General features: G+C 33.6%; 1 protein-coding gene across 1 annotated transcript in view; it reads right to left on the reverse strand.

Moving 5' to 3' along the window:
• LOC140451639 (uncharacterized) overlaps positions 1-22582 on the reverse strand; it is a 246998-nt gene extending 224416 nt beyond the window's left edge. The window contains exon 1 of the mRNA XM_072545484.1: positions 22188-22582. Coding sequence (XP_072401585.1) covers positions 22188-22414 — 227 coding nt within the window. The 5' untranslated portion in view covers positions 22415-22582. The remainder of the gene's footprint in view (positions 1-22187) is intronic.
• Between the last annotated feature and the right edge of the window lie 686 nt (positions 22583-23268).

The following is a 23268-nucleotide window of genomic DNA, read 5'->3' on the forward strand; positions in this document are numbered from 1 at the left end:
ATCTTAATGGGCTCCGTTTGTTCAACTATTTTGATGGATGTTGTTGTTTGATTATATATATTGGAAATTAAGTCCGTATATCTATAGTCTATTCTCCCATTTTGTAAAGACTTCTTTACTGCCCAATGTTCCACCTTATCGAATCCTTTCAAAGTCTACAAATGCCATATACATTGGGATTTGATATTAGTTGGCCTTTTCAATTAATATTTTTATGATAAGCAGATGGTCGCTTGTACTGAATCCTTTTCTAAAACTGGGTTGCTCTCTTGACTGGTAATTATCTAATTTAGTTGTTAATCTGTTTGTTAGTAGTTTAGTTAACAGTTTGTACATTACATTCAGTAGCGTTATGGACCTATAGTTTTTCAGATCTTTTCTATCGCCTTTCTTAAATAGGAATAGTGTTATTGCCTCGTTCCATGTGGTGAGTATTTGTTTTGTGTTCAATATTTTATTCATTAGTACATAAAGGACTTCCACTGAAGTTTTCCTTCCATTTTTTAGCATTTCCACAGTTATTCCATCTTCCCCATGAGATTTGTTATTCTTCATTTCTTTGAGTGTCTTTTTTATTTCATTTTTACTGATTTCTGGTTGTAGGTCAGAGTTAACGACCACTTATGGAATAACATTTTGTATGTTCTTATTTTAGAAAATTATAAAAAACGCTGGGACAAGTCAGCTTTTAAATTCTGCTTGTTTATTTTGATCTGCTTACTATTTTCTGTTAATTTATAATTCAAGAAAATTTAAATCATCTTTGAAAACGTAAATAAATAAAAATTACAAACTAAATAAACTTAAAATTGGAAACAATATTAAAACATAAAATAAAAAACATTTTCCCACAAGTGTCACGGTAGCGGTAATATTTTTAATTCATAACACCCTTTACCGCATGCTTACGATGCCCACTCAGTCCCAATATCCGTCTCTTTTACAAGGGTGTTTGGTCATTTTGTGGCTGAGCGTTGTTGGCCACACGCGGAACCTGATGTCTGTTTTGTTAGATAAACGACGTGTTAATCCAGTCAATGTTGATTTTAAGAAGGGCTGGTAAACAAAGTACAAAAATCACTGCAAAAAGAACAATGGTAAAACCATTTTTGATTTAAAAAAGAAAAAATATACAATTATAAATGAGATTATGTAGAATATTAAAAATCTTACTATTTTTTTTTATTATTTAGCTTTACGTGTCTCGACAGCGCGCGTAGGTCACTGTCACAGGTACATTTTTATTACATTACGTTACAGTAACATTACAATCGATAAAAAAATACATTAAATACATTAAATATTTGTACAACTATTAATTATCAAATTTATAACTTCGTTTCTTTTTCGAAATTTCCTAGTAAAGCTCATAGAGGAAATTAATAAAGTTTTGGAATTGATCTGGCGAGCTGAGAATATTTTGTTGGTTCCGACTCAAAAGATTCTTTTTCTGTTGTTGTTGAAATAGGGACGGTCTTCGAGAATATATTTAACAGATAGAATATTACCACAGTGTGGACATTTAGGTGAATCTTGTGAAGTCATTAAATGTTCATGAGTTTGTCTTGTACGGCCGATTCTAAGTCGGCGAATTAAGATTTTGTTTTTTCGTGTAATGGAAGGAAACTCGAGCTTTTTAACGGTGGGATGGATTTCCCGAAGCTTGGAAGGGATTTTATTCCAGTGCTCTTGCCAAGACATTTGGATGGTGTTTTTAAAATACGACTGTAAATCTGTATGTAATTATACGATTTCAGTCTCCATATTAGAACATGCGAGTTGTTTTGCAAAGAGGTCGGCTAGTTTGTTACTAGGGCTTCCTACATGAGACGGAATCCAGATCATGGTTATGGATACTCTCAGTGAGATTAAACTATCGAAAGAGTTGTGAATAGCTTGACCCAAAGGATGTGCAGTGTACATACTTTTGAGGGAGTAGATAGACGCTAAAGAGTCTGTACATATTGCTACTTTTATATTCTGGTGATAATAATGGAGACCTGAAGGCTCCAAGGCAAATTCGAAGTGCAGTGTTGTGTACAGAGTTAAAAAGTTTTAAATCTGATAGGCTAGCTGACATATAAATGAAACTGCAGTAGTTTATTTTAGAACGAATAAGACATCTATAAATCTGAAGTAAGGAGTCTTCGTCTGTACCCCAATGATGATTGGACAGAGTTTTTAATATGTTAAGATTTGTCATGTACTTAGTTATGACATCTTTAAATGGCATTTCCAAGTAAGTTTGCCGTCGAATGTCGAATGTCGAATGCGGTTCCTAAAGTCCGTATACTCTTTACTGTTGGTAGACAAGTACCATTTATGGTAATTTTAGGATTTCTAGTACTGGCTGACCTGCGAGAAAACTTGATTGATGATTTTTGTCTTCTCAACAGAAAGTTAAATCCACTTACTGAAGTCCATTTAAGCAATTGGTCAGTATCATTTTGAAGCAGTTTGCAAGTGGCAACAGTGTGTCTGCCTCGGCAGAAAATTATTAAATCATCTGCGTTGAGTGCAAACTTGACTGGAAGCTCAATTTTTTTACACGTATCGTTTAAAACAAGTATGAAGAGTGTAGGAGTTAATACCGACCCTTAGGGAATACCATTCGTTTGTTTGAATGTCCTAGAGATTTTGCCATTTTCTCTTACGTTAAAGGTTCTATTTGTTAGAAATTGATTAATAAATGAAGATATATTTCCAGATATACTATACGCCTTTAGTTTAGCTATAATAAGGGGCCTATACAGAGTATCGAATGCTTTTTCGATATCAAACGAAATAGCTATTAAGTCTTGTTTGCACTGGAAGGCGTTGATTATTGATGTTTGGAGGACTGCTAGATTGTCTGCTGTACTTCGATGTGATCTAAAACCTCAGCTACCACAGGAGTCTTTTATTCAACATTTTCTAAATAAGTTGTACATGTACATGTAACAGAAATTGGTCTGTAGGAATTTGGATCAGTTTTGCCTTGCAGAACAGGTTTGCCTTGTTTTTCAACAGGAATAATTATGGATTTTGTCACAAATTTGGAAATGATTTTTTGGTCCATTTTAAATTGTAAATTTCAAGCAGTTTAGCTGGACTAGGCCTCGAAAGATTTTTAATAAAGATAAAGGAATCTATCTGGATCTGCAGCTGAATTTTTGCAACAATACAATGTGTCTGATAATTCTTGTAATGTAAACTGTCGGATTTTCTGCTATCAGATAGACTGGAGTTTAGATTAGTAAATATGGGAAGCTAATAAATTTGAAGTAAGTCTATTTGTTACCTTTTTATGAATATCTTCACCCAAGATGTTAACAATTTGTTGACTACAAGTGACTGTGCTGTTTTGAGTAAGTATAGCAGAAAAGTTTACTTTTCTGTTATGTGTTAATTCAAAATTAATTCAAAATTTTGCTAGAAGGATTATGGGTTTTTATGGATAAGACGTGTTTTTTCCAAAAGTATTTTTGCTTTACTTAATTACATAATTAAATTTGGCTCTCAGTTTTTTTTAGGTTGATTAAATTTGCTTTAGTATTATCTCTGTGGTATTTGCTAGATTGTCTGCTGTACTTCGATGTGATCTAAAACCTCAGCTACCACAGGAGTCTTTTATTCAACATTTTCTAAATAAGTTGTACATGTACATGTAACAGAAATTGGTCTGTAGGAATTTGGATCAGTTTTGCCTTGCAGAACAGGTTTGCCTTGTTTTTCAACAGGAATAATTATGGATTTTGTCACAAATTTGGAAATGATTTTTTGGTCCATTTTAAATTGTAAATTTCAAGCAGTTTAGCTGGACTAGGCCTCGAAAGATTTTTAATAAAGATAAAGGAATCTATCTGGATCTGCAGCTGAATTTTTGCAACAATACAATGTGTCTGATAATTCTTGTAATGTAAACTGTCGGATTTTCTGCTATCAGATAGACTGGAGTTTAGATTAGTAGATATGGGAAGCTAATAAATTTGAAGTAAGTCTATTTGTTACCTTTTTATGAATATCTTCACCCAAGATGTTAACAATTTGTTGACTACAAGTGACTGTGCTGTTTTGAGTAAGTATAGCAGAAAAGTTTACTTTTCTGTTATGTGTTAATTCAAAATTAATTCAAAATTTTGCTAGAAGGATTATGGGTTTTTATGGATAAGACGTGTTTTTTCCAAAAGTATTTTTGCTTTACTTAATTACATAATTAAATTTGGCTCTCAGTTTTTTTTAGGTTGATTAAATTTGCTTTAGTATTGTCTCTGTGGTATTTGCTAAATGCTGCCTAACTTTGTTGTGTAGCCAGAGATCATCTTTCATTCCACCAAGGTGTTTCTTTACGAGACGAAGAAATTGGTATTTGTCCGATATTTGCTTCAGCAGCGGAAATTATACTTAATTATACCATATTATACTATATTAATCTTACTAATTACATGTAACAATAAACGATACACTTCTCTCATAATAAACTGAAAATGTTTACATACACATATTTGTATTTAAATATTTAATATTAGGGTAGAATGGGTCCAGCGAGAGTTCATTATGAAAATCGAAACATCCTTGTTAAACAAACTACATTGACGTGCATAGTCGATGGAAGGCAACAGAAAAAATACAGCATAAAGAGTTTAATGTAAAGTGTGAAAATTAATATTACCCAATAATTAAAGCAATCAATAACGTTATTGTCTTATCTTCGTTTAATCTTACAATATTGTATCTATTTGTTATTAAACTGTAATCTATATTATAATTTTTAACACCCTTATATAGTAAAACCTTATAACGCAGAGGTCGTAAAATCTTACGTTACACATTTTTTATCTCATACCTATATGTAGACGAATTATACCTTAATGGATTTGAATTGATAATAAATCTGCTGTTGTGATACAAAATAAATACTTATATTTTAAATCAAACTTTTTAATTATTTTAAAACAAATTAAATAATAAATTAATAAAATATACTAGGATTAGTGCGGGCGATTGTGTCAAAAATGTGATATTTGCTAAATGAGTTTATTTGGAATACGAAAATTAAACTTAACGTCTAATATTAATATTTAATGTTTATATAAATATGCTGAATGGATATAATTAGTATTAACATCCATTTCTTTACTTTCAATGTCCAACTTTGAGCCAAATCAACCTCAGCGATCAAAACTTACCAATTTGACAACTAGGATATTTTCCACAACAAATAAAAAAGGGATCACATCCTGTATCTGAAATCCATCAAAATTTCGCTCTAAGTCGGCCAAACCAGTCTAAGTACAAAGTACATTACGGCAATATCACCCACCAAGCACATCTAAAACAAATGATGAAGAATGGCAAACAGTTCAAAATAAAACACGTTTTAAAAATAGTCCGGAACAACATCTCAAAATTAAACCAACCAAAATAGATAACTACTGGCTGAACACCAACAGCAAATAAATTTAATGTATTAGTTAACTAAGAAGCAGAGACTGAAGAGGCAAAAGAAACAGGAAGGGAAGCTCCCACTGATATGTATTGCTGATGTTAAAAATATTTAACCATTAAACGAAATATTAAAGAATATAGCCAAAGACAAACATTTAATCAGAGTACTGAATGAAGAATAAATCAAGGTACAGGCCCAAACAATTAAAATATACGGCAATATAGTAAAAGCACGACAGTAAACTGATTATTGTCATGGACGTATAAATAAAGATAAAATCTTTATTTATACGTCGATGATTACTGTACATAATTTTATTTTTGTTAAACAAGCAAAAACAGGAACATAAATCAGTACCCAAATTATAAATAAAATGAATCATTTCGCAGATGTGTGTTCGTTGTTGGTTTGTCGCTTTCCATGGATCGAGATAAGTATGCGATTAGTACGATGTAGAATATTTTTCAAGGATCTGTACGCGTACTGTACGTATACAGTTCGGCTCGCATATGTGTACCCACCTTGAGAATACATTTAAGTGCAATAGTTAAGTTGCTTATGAAAGAAACAAATAGTAAGGGGCCAAATTGGATCCCTGTGGAACTCTTAAGTTAGGGGCAAACATAGGTAATTTATAACTTTCATGTTTAGCATACTGATTTATAGATTGTTCAAGTTATGAGACAATCCAAATTTTGACAGTTGAGGTACAAGAATGCATTGATCAATTTGGTCTAATGCTTTTTGGAAATCCATACAGATCACATTAACAATATATTGATAGATATAAATTGGGTAAGGGCAGTTGAGTTAGTGATACAGGATTTATTTTCAATAATCCATATTAGAATATCCATAATAATCAATATATAGAATTAAATTTTAACAGAAAACATGTATCTGATATCATTTCATATAGCTTGTAAATTTGCTCACTAAGCAAATGTCGTCATATGTTCCTTCTATCCGTAGGTATATCTGTATAACGTGTCATTCTTCTTCTATATACATACAGTGCATTCCTTATATCCTTCTATCCTTATGTACCAAGGTCAAAGATAAATAACAGTCACACAAAGAGTGATATAAAGACAAATGATTACCAATAATAACACTTTTGTTTTCACAATTTCCACAAAATTTATTACAATTTATTGTCATTACAGCTATTTCGGCAGAGTGCCTTTCTCAAGTGATCTATTTTTGGCATGCGTTAACACTTTATAGTCTTCACCTGAATAAATTGAGAAGGGGAGAACTGTTTTTCTCAAGTTGGTCATTCGCAATTATGTCTGTATTTTTAATTTGTTAATTTTCGTGTATTCTAATAAAAATAGTTTAAGGCCTTTATTTTGAATGAAGAATTTGGAATTGGTTATTCAAAGAAGGTGAAGGTGATTGGTTGTGGTCTAGAAGGTGATGTGCGTACATAGACTCTGTTTTTATATTATTGAAAACCCTTTTGTGTTTTGCTATACGTTTGTTAAAAGTTAAAAGTTTGTTAAAAATTACCAGTTTGACCAATGTAAGTTTCTGGGCCGTAGCCACATTTAAATTTGTATACACCACTCTGTAAGTGCTTTTTCTTTTGGCTCTTGGAGTAATAGATCTCCTCCAATTTTTAATGCTTCATTTTTTGCCTCATTAATGATTATTTTTCATTTTCTTCAGGGCCTCCTTGATATCTGATTTTGTTATATCGGGCAATAAACCTGATCCTTGGTTTAGTATCCCAGTTTTTACTGTAATTGGAGGTTTACCAAACTGAGACTCAAACAGAAAAGGATGGAGCGATCCATGTTAGGAATAACTCTATGAGACAAAATAAAACACGAAGAGGTCAGGAGAAGAACCAAGGTTACTGACGTCATCGAAAGGATAGCCAGGTCAAGATAGAGATCGGTAAGACACGTAGCTAGAATTACGGATGGCCGATGGATAATAAGGCTGACGATTTGAGAAGACATCGCACAGGGGGGTTGAGGGCGATTATTTTCTATGCCCAGCAGAGATTGAGCTCATTTCCTCATTTCTCTTGGCAACCGAGGAATTGTTGATCTAACTTCAATTTGTGGTCGAATTAATTCCCAAGCACACATTTCAAGAAAGTCACTGAGTTTTCTTTTCTGTTTGGGATGATTAGCCTTATACACGCAGAGGGCGCTTATGCCAGAAATATTCAATAAATTATAAAACACAACCATTGGCCAACGGTGTGTATTTCTGACACAATTGATCTACCATATCCACGCCGATTTTGGTATTGTTATAATCAGTGATCATTACTGGCTTTCTATCATCTCCAGTATCTTCATCTATAGCATCATCATTGTGCATGGAGGATATCAATACCACCGACTTACTTTTCTTTGCGACATATGACACCATTGTACAATCAACTTGGAAACCGAAAAGAGACGACTTAACTTCTCGATTTTTCTGTGGCAGAAACTCTTGAGGAATCTCTAGTCTTTTTTTCTTGCAATACCCAAATATACCCAAATACGTAAGTTTTTGCTTCAGTAAACTGTTGACCAATGATAAACTGCTAAACCAGTTGTCTGCCGTAATATTACGACTGGTACCTGCGATGGGCTCTACCAACCGAAGAGTTATTTCGTTACTGGTATTTACAAATTTGTATGGACCTTCTAGATGAGTTCCCACGTAAGTTTCCAAATTGAATTTGTAAAACGTTTTTGCGTCTACCAAGCAAATGTTTTAATGTCATATTTGGCTGGCTTCGTTGGGATGTACTGCTTAAACACACAACGTCCCCTAAATGCTAGTAGTTGGTCATCTACTGTAAGATACTCACTAGGAATGAAGTTATTTTGGAAATTCACCAAAAATATTTTCAGAAGTGCTCTAATGGGTGCAATGTTTATTAATTCCTCTTCGCTCTGTTTTTGTCTCCACATCATTGAACCGTAGACATCTATGAGAGATCGAAACCTTTTCTCACTCATTGCCAGGTAGCATGACTTAACTCCGGATCCTTAAAAATTATCCCATATTTTATATAAATTTTTTCTGGAACTTCTAAGAATACCACTCAAGAACAATATCCCAATACATGCACGAATTTCAGTCTCATTAGTTTGTTTACAATCTTGTTTTCTTTGTTAATTGCTCCGTATCTTTGCAATAAAAATATTTGTTGAGACCGTTATTACTCTAATAACTATTTCATCCAAAGATAACTTCAGGCAATCAATTTCAGTTTCCACAGTGCGTGCGTTTTCTTTTGTACCAGGCATAAGTTTGATGAGATTCTGAGAACGGATACGAACTTGTAAATTAAATCTATTTTTTTCTATTTAGTCACCATGTCTTTTCCTATGTAAAAATTTGAAGGACGTGCTTTATAAGAGTCGTCTGACGTTCCTTCATCTTGGGCCAATTCCTCTTGCTCCAATGTTTCTAATTCAGAGTCTGTTTCGTGATTACTCCTTTCAGCAAAAATTCATATTCACATCGAGATCACCTTTGGACTCATCATCACAGTCTTCTTCTTCCCCACTTGATATCTCCTCAAACCATCGAGACCAAACTTACGGGTCGTTGCTTCGTTCCACCCGTCTTCTTTTATTATCAGACATAGTATTATGTAAAATATATCACAGTAACTACAAGTGTACCAAATGGTGATAAATAAAAGTTATCTTGAATTTTGAAAACAATAGAATCAAATATCTGCAATGTAGCCAGATAATGTAACTTCAGTGGACACGTGGTCTACAATCGTAGACCAGTACTGTTCTATGCTTGACAAAATCCTCAACTAAATTGCCGAACACAAATAAAACCATAAATTAGAATAAAACGCCCGTTATCAACAGCTACTGAGATGCACGCGCATGTAAGAGAAAATGACAGAGATATACAAGTGTTTGAAAAGAGATGGTCTACGATTGTAGACCACGTGCGTAACGGAGGGTTAAAGTGATTTGTTTTCGTTGAATATTATATAATTTGTTAATCAGATGTACAGGTAGATCATAATCAACTAATAAAATACAATTTTTTAAGATCTTCTTTTTTCATAACTTAAAATTAAAAAATATATAACATGGAATCAAAAAGTATGTATTTATTTGGTAAAATGTTTCTCAGTGTATGGTAATTGCATTTAAAAGATTAAGTAGTAAGTAGGTAAGTTATTAATTACAGGTGGTCTGTAAATCGCAATCACTTAAGTGGATTTTTTTGAATATGTATAAATGTTTCCAATTAGGGTAAAAATAATTAGTGCAAGTACTTCATTATTGCAGTTAAACATAAACAGTCGTGTGAGATGATAGGTAACTTTTAGTAAAAATTAATTAATGGAGAAAAAATGATTTGTTTTTTATATCAAATAAATGTCATTTATATATAAATGAAGTTTCTTTGGTATATTTCAGATTCTAAGGGATGAAACAAGGAGATCCCTTATCAACAACGCTATTTAATCTAGCATTAGAATATGTACTACGAAATATAAATAAAGAAAATCTTAGAACATGAGGTGGTCAAATAATTGCATATGCAGATGATATAGCTATTATTGCAAAGAACAGGAAAATAATGAACGAAATGCTAGAAGAAATAAGAGAGAAAGGGGAGGTAATGGGACTAAGATTAAATCAAGAAAAGACAAAATATTAAGATTAGGGAAAAAGCCAATGAAAGAAAAAATTAAAATAGGAAGTTCTGAGTTTGAAGAAGTAGAATACTTCAAATACCTAGGAGTTACAATAAGCAAATCCGGAGAAAGGAAGTCCGAAATACAAGAAAAAATATTAGTAGCGAATAGAACTTTTTTTGCAAACAAAAGATTACTTAAAAGCAAGACACTGATTAAGAAAACTAAGATGAACATTTATAACACCATAATTGGGCCAATATTATTATATGCAGGAGAAACAATGACGATGATTAAAAAAGATGAAGAAGACTTAAGAATAGCAGAGAGAAAGATTATGAGAACCATACTAGGACCAATCAGAAGAGAGCAAAATGAATATAGAAGTAGAACAAATGCAGAGATTCAGAAGGAACTTAAGGAAGACATCGTGACTAAAATAAATCAATGCAGAGTTAGATGGTTAGGTCACATTTGGCGTGCAGGAGATAAGGCAGTGACATACGCAGTGATAGAATGGAATCCAGGAAGAAGAAAGAGAAAGGGAAGACCAAGATCAAAGTGGCTGCAAGAAGTTGAAGAACACTCCCTAAGGCAGGAGTCAGAGAATGGAGAGGAAAAACTAGAGACAGGAAAAAATGGAGAGATATTGTCAAGAACATAACATAAACAAAAGGGACTGATCCACCCAAGAAATAGGATCTAGACGGTATTCGCGGTTTAACCCCACGCTGATTTCAGGTTCTGTCGGTCTGGAATTAAAACAATTTTATTTTTTTTGTCACTTAATATTTCGCCAATTGGTTGTTGGCTTTATCAGAAGTGCAAGAGATAGAACTGTTCACAAAAAAAAACAAGACAAACATTTGTATTACACTTTTACAATTAGACGCGCGTCTAATACACACTAATACCCAAACTCTTCCAAAATATTGTGTGTTGCCTTTCATTTAGGAACTAATACCTAAGCTGACAAGAATTTTCAAATCCTATGATAATATAAAACTAGTCAATAAAGCAGTTTTAACAGTCAATTATATTTTTCCACATCTCAAAGATCGAACTCCTAAAGAACAGATATCAGATGTAGTTTATAGTATTCCTTGTAATGATTGCAATAGTAAATATATCGGTCAAAGTTCTAGACATCTCAAGGACCGCATTACTACTCATAAAAGTGGTACTGTAGGCTTTATCATGATAGGTGTTCATTGGCTATCCATGTTTACACCTAAAATCACAGAATGAATTTTGCAGATGTAAAAATCCTTGAAAAAGAAACATCCTGTAATTGAAGACTTTTTTGTAAATGACTCACATTGCAACAACAGATAATGTGATTAACACAAAATCACATAGACAATTTCTAAGCGAAATTTATTCCTTTCTGATAATGCTAGAAACAAAAAATAATTAGGTTAGTATATTTTAGTGTTGCCCAAATGCAAGAACAAGACGAGACTTATACAGTCTTGGTCTTGCGCCAATACACCTGGTCTTGGTCTTCGTATTGCACTCCCGGTCTTGGTTTTGGTCTTGGTCTTGCAGCAAGAGTCTTGCAAGTCTTGCAGTTACCCATTAACCTATTGCTATTTATTAAACGTTACTAGGGGAGTTTGAAGCCACGATCTAAGCGATCCGTGCCTATGCTCTAACTAACCCAGCTATCTACCATGCCCCACGAAAGTCAATCAAACATGGTTAAAACACAAAAAAACAAATTAATGACATAAACTTGACTGTATTTTAAGGAACATTTTCTGCTACTTCTACTACTATAGAAAGGTATAGATGGACCTCCACCATATATTAAATGGAAATCTTAAAAAAGATTGGTACGTGGCAAAAATCCACATACAGGTATCAAGATCACATATTCTTTAGGTGATAAGATAACAAACTATAATCCACTTATTAAAGCAACATAAATGTTATTATAATTAACAAACTTAGCTCTACTTTTAATTAAAAAACTAACGTGAAAAAATAAAGAATAGGTAAGCAAGCAATGATAATCAAAAGAAGTTATTTTAAATTAAGGGGATATCTTCTTAATAAATACATTAATTTACCAAAATAAAGTAGTAGGAACATTTTTTTAGAAACCAGAATTTTGGTTTTTCAGGAAGAAATATTTGTAATTCTTTTTTGTGAAAAAGATATTAGATACTTCCTTAAACCTGAAGTGTTTCTCTTTTTCATTTTCATTTTAACCTTTCTATGTAGGCACAATTTAAACAAAGCAATTTGGGATGCATGAATTATTTCGAAAAACTCATCAAATTTGCTTTTAGGTCTTTTAGATCTATAATTCCAATGCTCACTACTCCGACTAAAACTATTTGAATCTTTGTCCCTCATGTCAAATTGTAAACTTGTCAAATGAAGTTTAATGATGTCGAAAAAGTAACTACTACTATAAATTTTCGTTGCTATTCAATACCCTAAGTATCTAATAACAAACCGAGAATTATATAATATCGTTACTTCGTTATTCTAAATATTTCGGTATTTTGTTTACACGCTAAGCGACATTATCTGTTATTAATAAACTTTTTAGTTGCGCTCTTTCAGCAAATTTGGTTGAATCGAATGATGTCATCGCACACTCAGCAGAAACAATGTTTAGTCTTAGGCCGATAAGATTTGTTTATTTAGATTCCTCCTAACTAAATTATAATGGGAAAAAAATTGAATTATTAAGTGGGTGTCCGTAATAATAAGTGTTATATTTTTTATTAGCTAAGGTGACATATTTTTAAAAAATTTCGATACGATATTACTGTCGGCGTAGCAATGCAAGATTATTTTATGATTAGAGGGCGGCTATTTTCAAAATCTGTACAATTAATTTCAGAGCGAAGAAGTCATATGCTGGAAAAGAATGTACAAAATATTTTACATTGTAATTATGACCTCTGAGCACGTGTCAAATGTGTTGTTTTAATGAATATTTTGATTGATGATTTTAATGTATGTTTATCGTATTGTTCGTAATGCGCATAAGTCCAGTTTTTACAAATTTTTATTACGTATTTTTTTGCGTCTCATAGATCTTTAAGCATATACCCCAACTACAATACTCGCTAAAACGACACTCCGTCCTAACTGCAAGACGCAAGAGTCTCGCAGGCTTAGTCTTGTTCTTGCGTAAATTTTGCAGGGTCAGTCTTCGTCTTGGTCTTGCTAAAATTAGGCGGTCTTGGTCTTGGTCTTGCGAAAACGCAAGAACAAGACCAAGACTGCAAGACCAAGACCGATTTTGGGCAACACTAGTATATTTCATTCTTATGAATAATACCAGCTTGTTTTATTGCATTTTTGTAAACCCTATATAACAAAAAACAATAAAAACAATGAATCATAGGTTTAATTCTATATATAACAACCAGTAGCATAATAATAATTTGTCTTAAATTAACCTCAACGTAACTTTCATATTTTAAATATAACTTTTCTCCTCAATCGAAAACTGTCATTGCTTTCTAAGAGACACTTCCGGATCTGACAACTAATAGGTCTCCACCACCTTCAGGTATTTCATTAATTTATCATGTGGCTTCAAAAGTGACAACTTCATAATGTGTTCGTCCTAATATGTGTATTTTAATAATTATTTGTCCTTAAATGTTTGTTAATTAAATAAATAATTTTTAAATTGCCACATGTAGATGTACACTTAGATTGTCTGGGGGTATATAATTTTAAGGAAGTTTTACACAGGAGTTTTGTCCACTTTTTTCTATTCACTACCATAAACATATCCAGACTTTTTTTCACTTTTTGCTGCAACCTCACACAATAAGTGTTTTATCTTATTTTGTAAATTATACAATTTCACCATTTTATTGGACTCTTGTAGCTTTCGTTTGAAGATAGATTTCGTAAACCTAATGCTAAGATTAATACTATTACAATAATTAATTTTGAACTCTACAGTCTTCCTCGATAAACCGCGTCGATTATCACTGCGCCGAGTTTTCGACATCCTTTCTGATGTTTTCTTCAGGTCTTCCGAGGTCTCGGTCTACCGATCTCCCAGTTTATAACGTTCTTGTCCATCTTCTGGTTTCCAGTTTCCATTGGTCTCGGTCATTCAGAAGGTACTCTTCTATTCCTTTCGCTTTTATATCCTGGTCGACTCCTTCTCTCCAACTTAATCTCGGTCTGCCCTTCTTTCGTCTTCCCTGCGGTATCCAAATTAATATTTTTTTTGCTATTCTGCTATCATCCATTCTTTGTACATGCCCGTATCCTCTTAGTTGATTTATTCTAATGTCCTCTGTTATTCTATGTTGAACGCCATCTTGAATTCTCTCGTTTCTTACTATGTCTAATCTTGATTTACCGATCGATCGTTCTCCTTTAATAATCCATTTATGTTGTTTTCAAACTCTTTGTGGATTTCTCCTTCAGTGGCCATATTTCGCTTCCATATCTAACAATGCTTTTGACCATGCTATCATAGATTCTGTGTTTAATTCATCTCGAAATTGTTTTATTCCAAAGTATGTTGTTCAATTGCCGAATCTCTTCAGCATCGAGCAAAATTGCAGTAATCGGATATGAATATACCGAGATATTTATACATTTTACAGTGATACATGTATTCTGTTTTTTGACATTAACTTCTAAGCCCCATTTTTTGATATTCCTGAATAAGTTTGCGTGTTATTTATTCCAGATCTTTGTAGTCCTAGGCCAAGACTATTTGGTCATCTACAAAGGATAGTTCGTACAATTTGGTGTCGTTTAGAGGCATTCCAATGCCATTACATTTCCTTTTCCACGTCTTCAGCGCTTGCTCTGAATTGATCTTAAACATAGTCGGGGAAAGACAGCATCCGTGTTTAAGTCCTTTGTCTAGCACAAACCTTTTATGTATCTCTTGGTCTAACTTTATTGTGAGATATACTATCATTATTTATCAGATATACTATATTAAATGTTCAAACTGCTTTTTGGAATAGTATTTGGAACGCATTTAAAAACAGGATTTAAAGCGAAACTAGAAAACAGAAACCCTAATCTTCCCATTTAATGAACCCTCAACATCAGTTTTTAGACATATACCTCATCTGCCTCCACTATACAATTACCTATCTTCTTGTTTTATCTATTGTCCATTACTTTATTTTGATACTTGAGTCAATACGTTTCTTGCTTTAGTTTTATTGTAATTTAGTTATTCCTCCTCGGAATTGTATTTTTTTTATTTCTTTTTTTATACATCTCCCTGTTTTTTGTAAATTTTTTAATATTATCTTTCGTAAAGTCTAACTCGCAGAACCGTATATAGGGTGATCAGTATTTGTGGCAAATTCCGTTATATCTGTTATTGTAGCAGATACCAAAAAAAAGATATTTGCAAAAATAGGTAGTTGTAAGCTTCAGATTTTCCATAATACTATACCGCATCAAAGATATCATCATCATTCTGGTTTTACAACCCTTCGTAGGTCCTAGCCTCCTCAAGAATTTCTCTCCAGTCGTCCCTATCCATCGCCTTTCTCCACCAAGCACGTATTCACTTATTTGTCATGTCTTCATTGATGTTATCAATAAACCTTGTTCTGGGTCTTTTTCTTCTTCTCTGATCAATGGGTCTATCAAGGAGCGTTTTTCTAGCTGGGTCATTTTGTTCCATCCGCATTACATTGCCCTATCCACCTCAGACGTCATATCTTAATATGTTTTATGATATCTGGTTCCTGATATATTTACAAAGTTCGAAGTTGTATCGTCTTCTCCACACTCCATTGTTATTCACTGCTCCATAGATTCGCCTTAGTACTTTTCTTTTGAAACATCCCAACATGTTTTCATTACTTTTTGTTAGAGTCCTGGTCTCTGAACCATATGTTAGGACTGGACGTATTATGGTTTTGTTGAGTTTTATTTTTGTATTTCTCTATATATTTGTGGAATGAAGGAGGAGATTGAGCCCAAAATAGCATCTGTTCCATCCAATGGCACTACAGCCCAAATCGGGCCTTGGCCTCCTTCAACAGGCTTCTCCAATCATCTCGATTTACCGCTATTCTTTTCCATGAATGCGTCCCCAGGCAGTTCCTGGCATCCTCATCGACTTCATCTTCCCATCTCTTTTTAGGTCTTCCAACAGGTCTTTTTCCCTGCATTCTTGCATTTAATAATTTTCTGGGGATTCTATTCTCATGCATACGGACCACGTGCCCTGCCCACCGTAATCTCTGCAGTTTAGTGTGTTGTGCTAGAGTTGGTTCGCTATATTGCTCGTATATTTCTCTATTATACCTAATTCGCCAGTTGTTGTTTTCACTTATTGGGCCCAGGATCCTACGTAATATTTTTCTTTCAAACACATCTAATGCATTGGCAGATTTCTGTGTCACCACCCATGTTTCACAACCATAACTTACTATGGGCCTGATTATTGTTTTATAGACCCGGAGTTTTGTTTTCTGGTGTACGTCTCGCGATTTGAATATGTGGTCCATCGCGAAATAGGCTTTATTTGCCAGCATAAGCCTTCTATTTATTTCTGGTTCTTCTTCATTGCTTGCGACCAGATCCATTCCTAGGTATGTGAATCTATTTACATGTTCTATATCGTCAATAAAGTGTTGTTGCACCGGTCTATTTGATCTGGTTTGTATGAGTAGTTTTGTTTTATTTGTATTTATTGCTAGCCCTACTGCTTGTGCACTCTGTTTCAACTCAACGTAGGTTTCTTCCGCTGCATTCACTGTTCTGCTCATTATGTTTATATCATCTGCGTATGCTGCTAATTGGGTAGACTTGTTTGTAAGTATGTTATTTCCGCTTACCGTCAACCGTCTAATTACATATTCAAGAACAAGATTAAAGAGCGTTGGACCTAGTCCGTCGCCTTGTTTCAGTCCTTGCGTTATCGTAAACGCATCAGTGATTTGTCCCTGAATACATACCTGTGCTTCTGTTTCTATCATTGTCATTTGCACTAATGGTCTTAATTTTGATGGTATGCCAAATTCTTTCAATATATTAGATAGAATTGTTCTATCTATTGAATCATAGGCTTGTTTAAAATCTACAAAGAGATTGTAAACGTCCATGTCATATTCCCATGCTTTGGCTACTATTTGTTTAACTGTAAATAGTTGGTCAATGGTAGATCTATTTTGCAACAAAATAGCATCTGTTGGCCGTGCAAATTCTGCGATTTATCTCTGCGGTAGTATTATTTTTAGTGTTAAGGAGCGCTCCTAGGTATACAAATATGTTCACTGCTTCGATGACGTCGTTTTCTATAACAAGTGGTCATAGGATTTGTGGTTGCGTGTCTATTTTATATATGATTAACTTTGCTTTGTTGGTGTTTATTATTAAACCCATTTTTGTAGCTGATTCTTTTAATACTACATATGTCTCTCATACAGGGTTTTCTGTTCTCCCAACAATGTTGATATCATCAGCATAGACAGGGATTTGCACTGATTTATTATATATTAAACCAATGGTTGTGATTTGTGACATATGTATTATTTTTTCCAGAGCCAAATTGAACAGTATACAGAAGAGTGGGTCTCCCTGGCGCAGCCCGTTATTTGTTTTACCAGACAATTCCTCCTGAATTTGTACTCTACATTCAACTTTTTCAAGTTAGTTTTGTTAAATTTACCAACCGATTTGGTACTCCTAGTTTTCCCGTTTTCTATAACTTTTCCTCCCACTGCCGTACGTGTATTGTGAACCCCATGCAATAGTGTGGGCATTACAGTCTCCGACAATTACAAATGCTGCTGGAAGTTGAAATATTCAGTAGGATAGTAACTCGGTGGGATATATATACTGCAAATAGTTATTCTTTTGGGACACCATATTGTTACTGCGATTGCTTCTACGTTTGTAACTAAAGACAAATGTACTTTGATCAAATGAAAGGCAGATATCGAGCATAGTTTATTTATTAAATCTTGCCTAAGTACTTTCGCTTCCTATAGCATCTTCAGGGACTCATTTCATGAATTCTGGTCTATCCAACAATCTGTTGAGAATTTCATAAACATAAAATTGTAAATTACACTACATGACACAAGGACAAAGAGTATATATACATTATAAATACAATATATTATTTTTAAACACATTAATTAGTTTATATAATAATTTAATTTACCATCAAATAATTTTTATTTATATTTTATTATAATTTCCAGCCGAGCAGCCGTTTCAGTCATATGTCAGAATTCATATTTAATTTATATTGCCAAAAGATTATCTTTCTACTAAATTTAATTTCGTGTCCATTAAAAAAAATATCTTTGTTTTATTTCAGTTCAAACTTTTATAATTCTAAAAAACACTCTTTACATCTAGATAGCACTGATGATGGAATAGTTATTCCGAAAACGTTCTGTGATAGAGTTTTTATTAATATACCTTGTATAAAGAAAATGTTTTAAATAAAAATTTTTTTTTAAGAATAAAGCAACCCTGGCAGTGATGAAAACCCGATCTCAACGTGTACAAGATTAGATAGACATCGTATTTGGGACACATATTAAAGCATAAGGAATATACGTAGCTGTACCTACTTGACAACAGAACGAAGGAGATGTAGTTAGAAAAAGAACGCGACTTAAAAAGATTAAAAAATGGTGCCAACAAAATACGGAATTACTATAACACATTAAGTATATGATAGAAGTGAATTTGCCGTGATAATAACAAAAACTTATTATGCAATTAAAGCAGATTATTAGCTTTTCATAAACAGAAATATAATCAGTTATTGCTCCCTCTGTGGAATTCAAATAGCTAAAAAATCTTGGTTGCCTAAAAAAGCCGCTGACAAAAGAAGAAATGGGGAAATCTCTCTTATCCCTAAAAGACAGCTCTTCTGGTCCCGATGATATCCTACCTACATTTCTAAAAATCTTCGAGAAATGGTGAAACAAACCCTGGCTGGCATTTTTAATCACATGTGGGACAATTGTGACTTTCCCTTAATCTGAAAGATAGCAACAATAATTCCCATACTCAAACCTAGCAAATCTCAAACACTTTTTCCTGAATGTTACAGACCAATCTCCCTAACCTGCTCTATAAGCAAACTATTAGAAAAAATAATGAATAAAAGACTAATATGGTTTTTAGAAAGTAGCAAATTATTGATTCCCGAACAATGCTGATTTCGCCCATCCAGAAACACACTTTATTGACCTAGATCACGAAGCATTTGCTACTAAAGATAAATGTATAGCAATTAATTTTAACATTTCTAAGAATTTGATTCTACATGCCATAAAATCTTCCTAAATAAACTACAGCACTGGGAATTAAAAGGCAGTAGGTATAATAAATTTGATACGGAATGTTTTATCTGGAACAAAATTCCAGGTTCGCGTTTCCGTTACAATATCTTCAATCAAGCATCAATTAAATGTCATCCCAGAAGGATTTATTCTGAGCCCAACGTTATTTTTAATTGCTATGAACTACGTCTTAGAAGACTTAAAAAACCATTTGTAGCTAGACTTTACGCAGATGATATCATCGTGTTTATCAAAGAAAAATATCTTAGTACTATGACTCAAAGTCTTCAGCAATGAATAACATCATTTGAACGTTGGTTTGTAATGTCTGGATACAATTTTTCCCCAAACAAAACAAACTGCATATTATTATTATATCATGGTACTGCAATTACCATGAATATTTTTTTACAACCAGAAACTAAACTATGCTTCAGATATAAATTTTCTGGGTATGATATTCGACGAACGTCTATCATGGAAAAATCATATCGAAAGACTAACTCTTTCATGCCAAAATGGCTTAAATTTATTAAGATGCTTAGCAAATAAGTCTTGGGAATCTGATGATTTGATGCTATAAAAATATACAAAAGTCTTATTCGTTCGAAAATTGATTACGGATGTGTTGCGTATATCTGCTCGTCCTTTAATAATAAAATGCTTAGATACTATAGTCAACACCGCATTAGGAATAATTCTAGCAGCTTACTGAACAGCGCCTATACTGCGAACCATCACTAACTTTCAGACGACAATTTCTCAGTTTATCATCATCGCTTTCATCAATTCCTGCTCACAAAAACAGTTTTTGCAATCGTTTCAAACCAACTTTTTAAAATAGCACTTCCCTACCACCACAAATTAGAGTTCACCGCTACATATCAACGATAAATCTCCAAATTTTTCACAAAAGAAAATGGTTAATAGATGGTCACGGAATTCCTCAATGGATTATCAAAACTTCACAGGGTAAACACCCAATTAACGCAATACAATAAATATGGTAACAATCCATATCCTATATATCAAAATTATAAACAAATAGTCTCGAATTATAAAAATTACATCCACATCTTCACTGATTCATCTAAGTATTCCCAAGGCGTAGGAGCAGCAGTCTTCATCAACAAAGATACCAAATAGGTATCTTTGGTTATGAATATTTTATAATAATATTATACCTACATATAATAGTAGGATTTAGGATCTTCCCAGTTAATACAGTATCTTAAATGGAGAACTTTATGCCATATTACAAGCGTTAAAATACATTTTCAAAGCACAAACGAAACACTCTTTAATAATATCTGACTCAATCAATTCACTGAGACTCATTCATCAAACCTTCACGAATAACACTACAGCCATATTAATCAAAGAAATATTAGTGTTAATAGTTTTCCTATGGGTTCCCTCTCATTCTAGAATCGAGGGAAATGAAAACGTTGATCGTTGGGATTACACAGCTGTACAATTAATTTCATTGGTAGAACAATTAATTCCAGCCTTAGATATAAAGCAACTATTAAAATTGATGACTCTCAATTTATGGAAAGAAAAATGAAATACATCTACAAGCAAACTAAAAGAAATAAAAGACACTGGTCCAAGGAACCCACATTCAATCAACAGATCTCACCAAGTTATTCTATCTCGTCTTCGGTTCGCATACTGTATACTTACTCATGAACATCTCATTACTTATACCCAAGCATCAAAATGCTAAGGTTCTAATATCAATAAAACATGTGCTAACAGAATGTAGTGAATTTGACGCTTAAAAACAATCGATACCTGGATTATAAACAATATGAAAGACATTCTTAACCTTCAAACTGACCTCTTTTCCAATTCCTTAACAACTGTACCTTAGCGAGTAATAATGTACCTAAATTCAGACTTTGTACACCTATTGTATTTTCTTTACCCCGCTAATGACCTTCGTGGTTAATACGGTTATTTTCTAAATAGAAAAAGAGTAGAAGCAAAATACTGTAATAACTTCTGATAAACTGTATGAAAACATACAGTTCCATATAAACGAAGTTGTTAGACACAATTTACGAGATAACTGTTAGGAGAATATAAAACAAACCCAAAAATTTAGAAACAGTAAAAACAAGAAACCTTAGAATGTCATTAATATCAATTCTAATTACAAAGTATCATTAACATAAGAAACCAATAAAATAGGCATCTTAAATGATTTTGGTGGAATCAGAAGAGCTGGATCAATATGTAATAGGTACAGGCTATCTTGGATACGTCAGATAGGTTAGCAAAAGTTTCAACATAATATGAACATCATAGAAAAAAATTAGTAAATAATAAACTAATAATCAAGAAAGAAAAGAAACTATTAAGAGCGCTAACACAAGACAGAATACTGAATCTTATCTTCCTGCCTCCCTTTCCACATAAAGCAAGCTGCCCTGTAGATACTTTTATAAGAAATCATATGGAATAAAGTAGAGAGAAAATGTAAAGAAAAGAAAGTGATTAATATACCCATTCAATACCTGAAAAATCGAAATGTGGGTAAAAACCGAATGCCTCATAATATTTTAAATTAAGTAAATTAATTAAATTTAATTAAGTTTAATTATGAGACAATCCAGAGCTGTTAAAAATATGTGTCAAAGTAGTGGTGGTATCTATGTACATGTATACTACTGTTGTGCTATTTGAGGAAACTGGCCCAAGCGTCCACAGGTTGTTGGAAGCCATAATCATACTTCAGTGCAATATTAAACATGTAGAGTAGAAGAAGATAAATATGGTAACACATTACTAGTGCTGCGTTTTATTTGTTGATTTTAAATAAGGCTTAATGGAGAGAAGTAGCACTCACCGGTAATAGGGGAAGGCCTGAGGCACGTGCAGATCAATGGGGGTAGCGGGGTGATGGGTGGTATAAGAATGATGGTCCCTAGTTTGCATCATACTGGTGGCAGCCGCCGCAGCAACAGCTGCAGCAGTATGTTGATGCCCCAGTACAGCCGCCCAGGGCGAGGAAGGAAACCCTCCTGGGTGCTCCAGCTCGGAGGTGCACCTACGCACAGTCACACTGAAGTGCATACAGAATATACACCCACCACACTTGACGGCACTGCACCTGCACCTGGCACAAGCGACGGTCAGATCATTCGAAATAATCAAACGCCACCGATAGACACCCCGAGGACTCGCTGTCCTCACGCGATCAACATTGAGATATCTCTAGCTAAGTAACTTAGTAGAGGTGCCGACTTTACTATATGAACGCCAGCGAGTTCTTCGATGATTTTCGAGAGAGCCGTGGCCGTTTTCTGTTCTGTTATGAATAACTGAAGGAGTTCGCGAGGGCGGGACTCGTGTGCGTGCCCATGGGTCATGTGACCGTACAGCGGACTCCCGTAAGACCGCCTGGACCGGCTCACGAAGCCCGCCTTTGTACGGTACTCCCACTCGAGGCGTGTTTCCCTGCTTTACACAATGCTCTCGACTCGAGATAAGCTAAGGTAACGCTTGTCGCACCTCGCTGTGAGAAACCGTTTTCTCGACGTCGTCTTCGCCGTGTTGGAGGATGCTGATGGCTGGCAATGCCATTTAGTAAATGGATGCTGCTGGCTTTATATATATTTTTAGATTACAACTCTAAAATGCTGCTGCAATAGTGAATATTCAACGGACTTTAAAAATTTAAAATCATTTTAGTGTCTTGTCCTGTTTACAGAAAGCACAGTAAAACATATTTATTTTTTTATTATTCATAAAATATTTTTACGTTTATTTTATTTAATTCTCAGCATTTGGGATTGACAAAAATTTAAACTTACAAAAATAAAGTGAATTGCTGTGACATAGACATATACTTAAATTTATAGTGGCAGCGCTTAATGGAACATTGAAATGAAATAAAACGTAAATTTGAATGTACCTTTTGCATTCTT

Source organism: Diabrotica undecimpunctata, chromosome 10 (genome assembly GCF_040954645.1).
Source record: "Diabrotica undecimpunctata isolate CICGRU chromosome 10, icDiaUnde3, whole genome shotgun sequence".
NCBI classification, from domain to species: domain Eukaryota; kingdom Metazoa; phylum Arthropoda; class Insecta; order Coleoptera; family Chrysomelidae; genus Diabrotica; species Diabrotica undecimpunctata.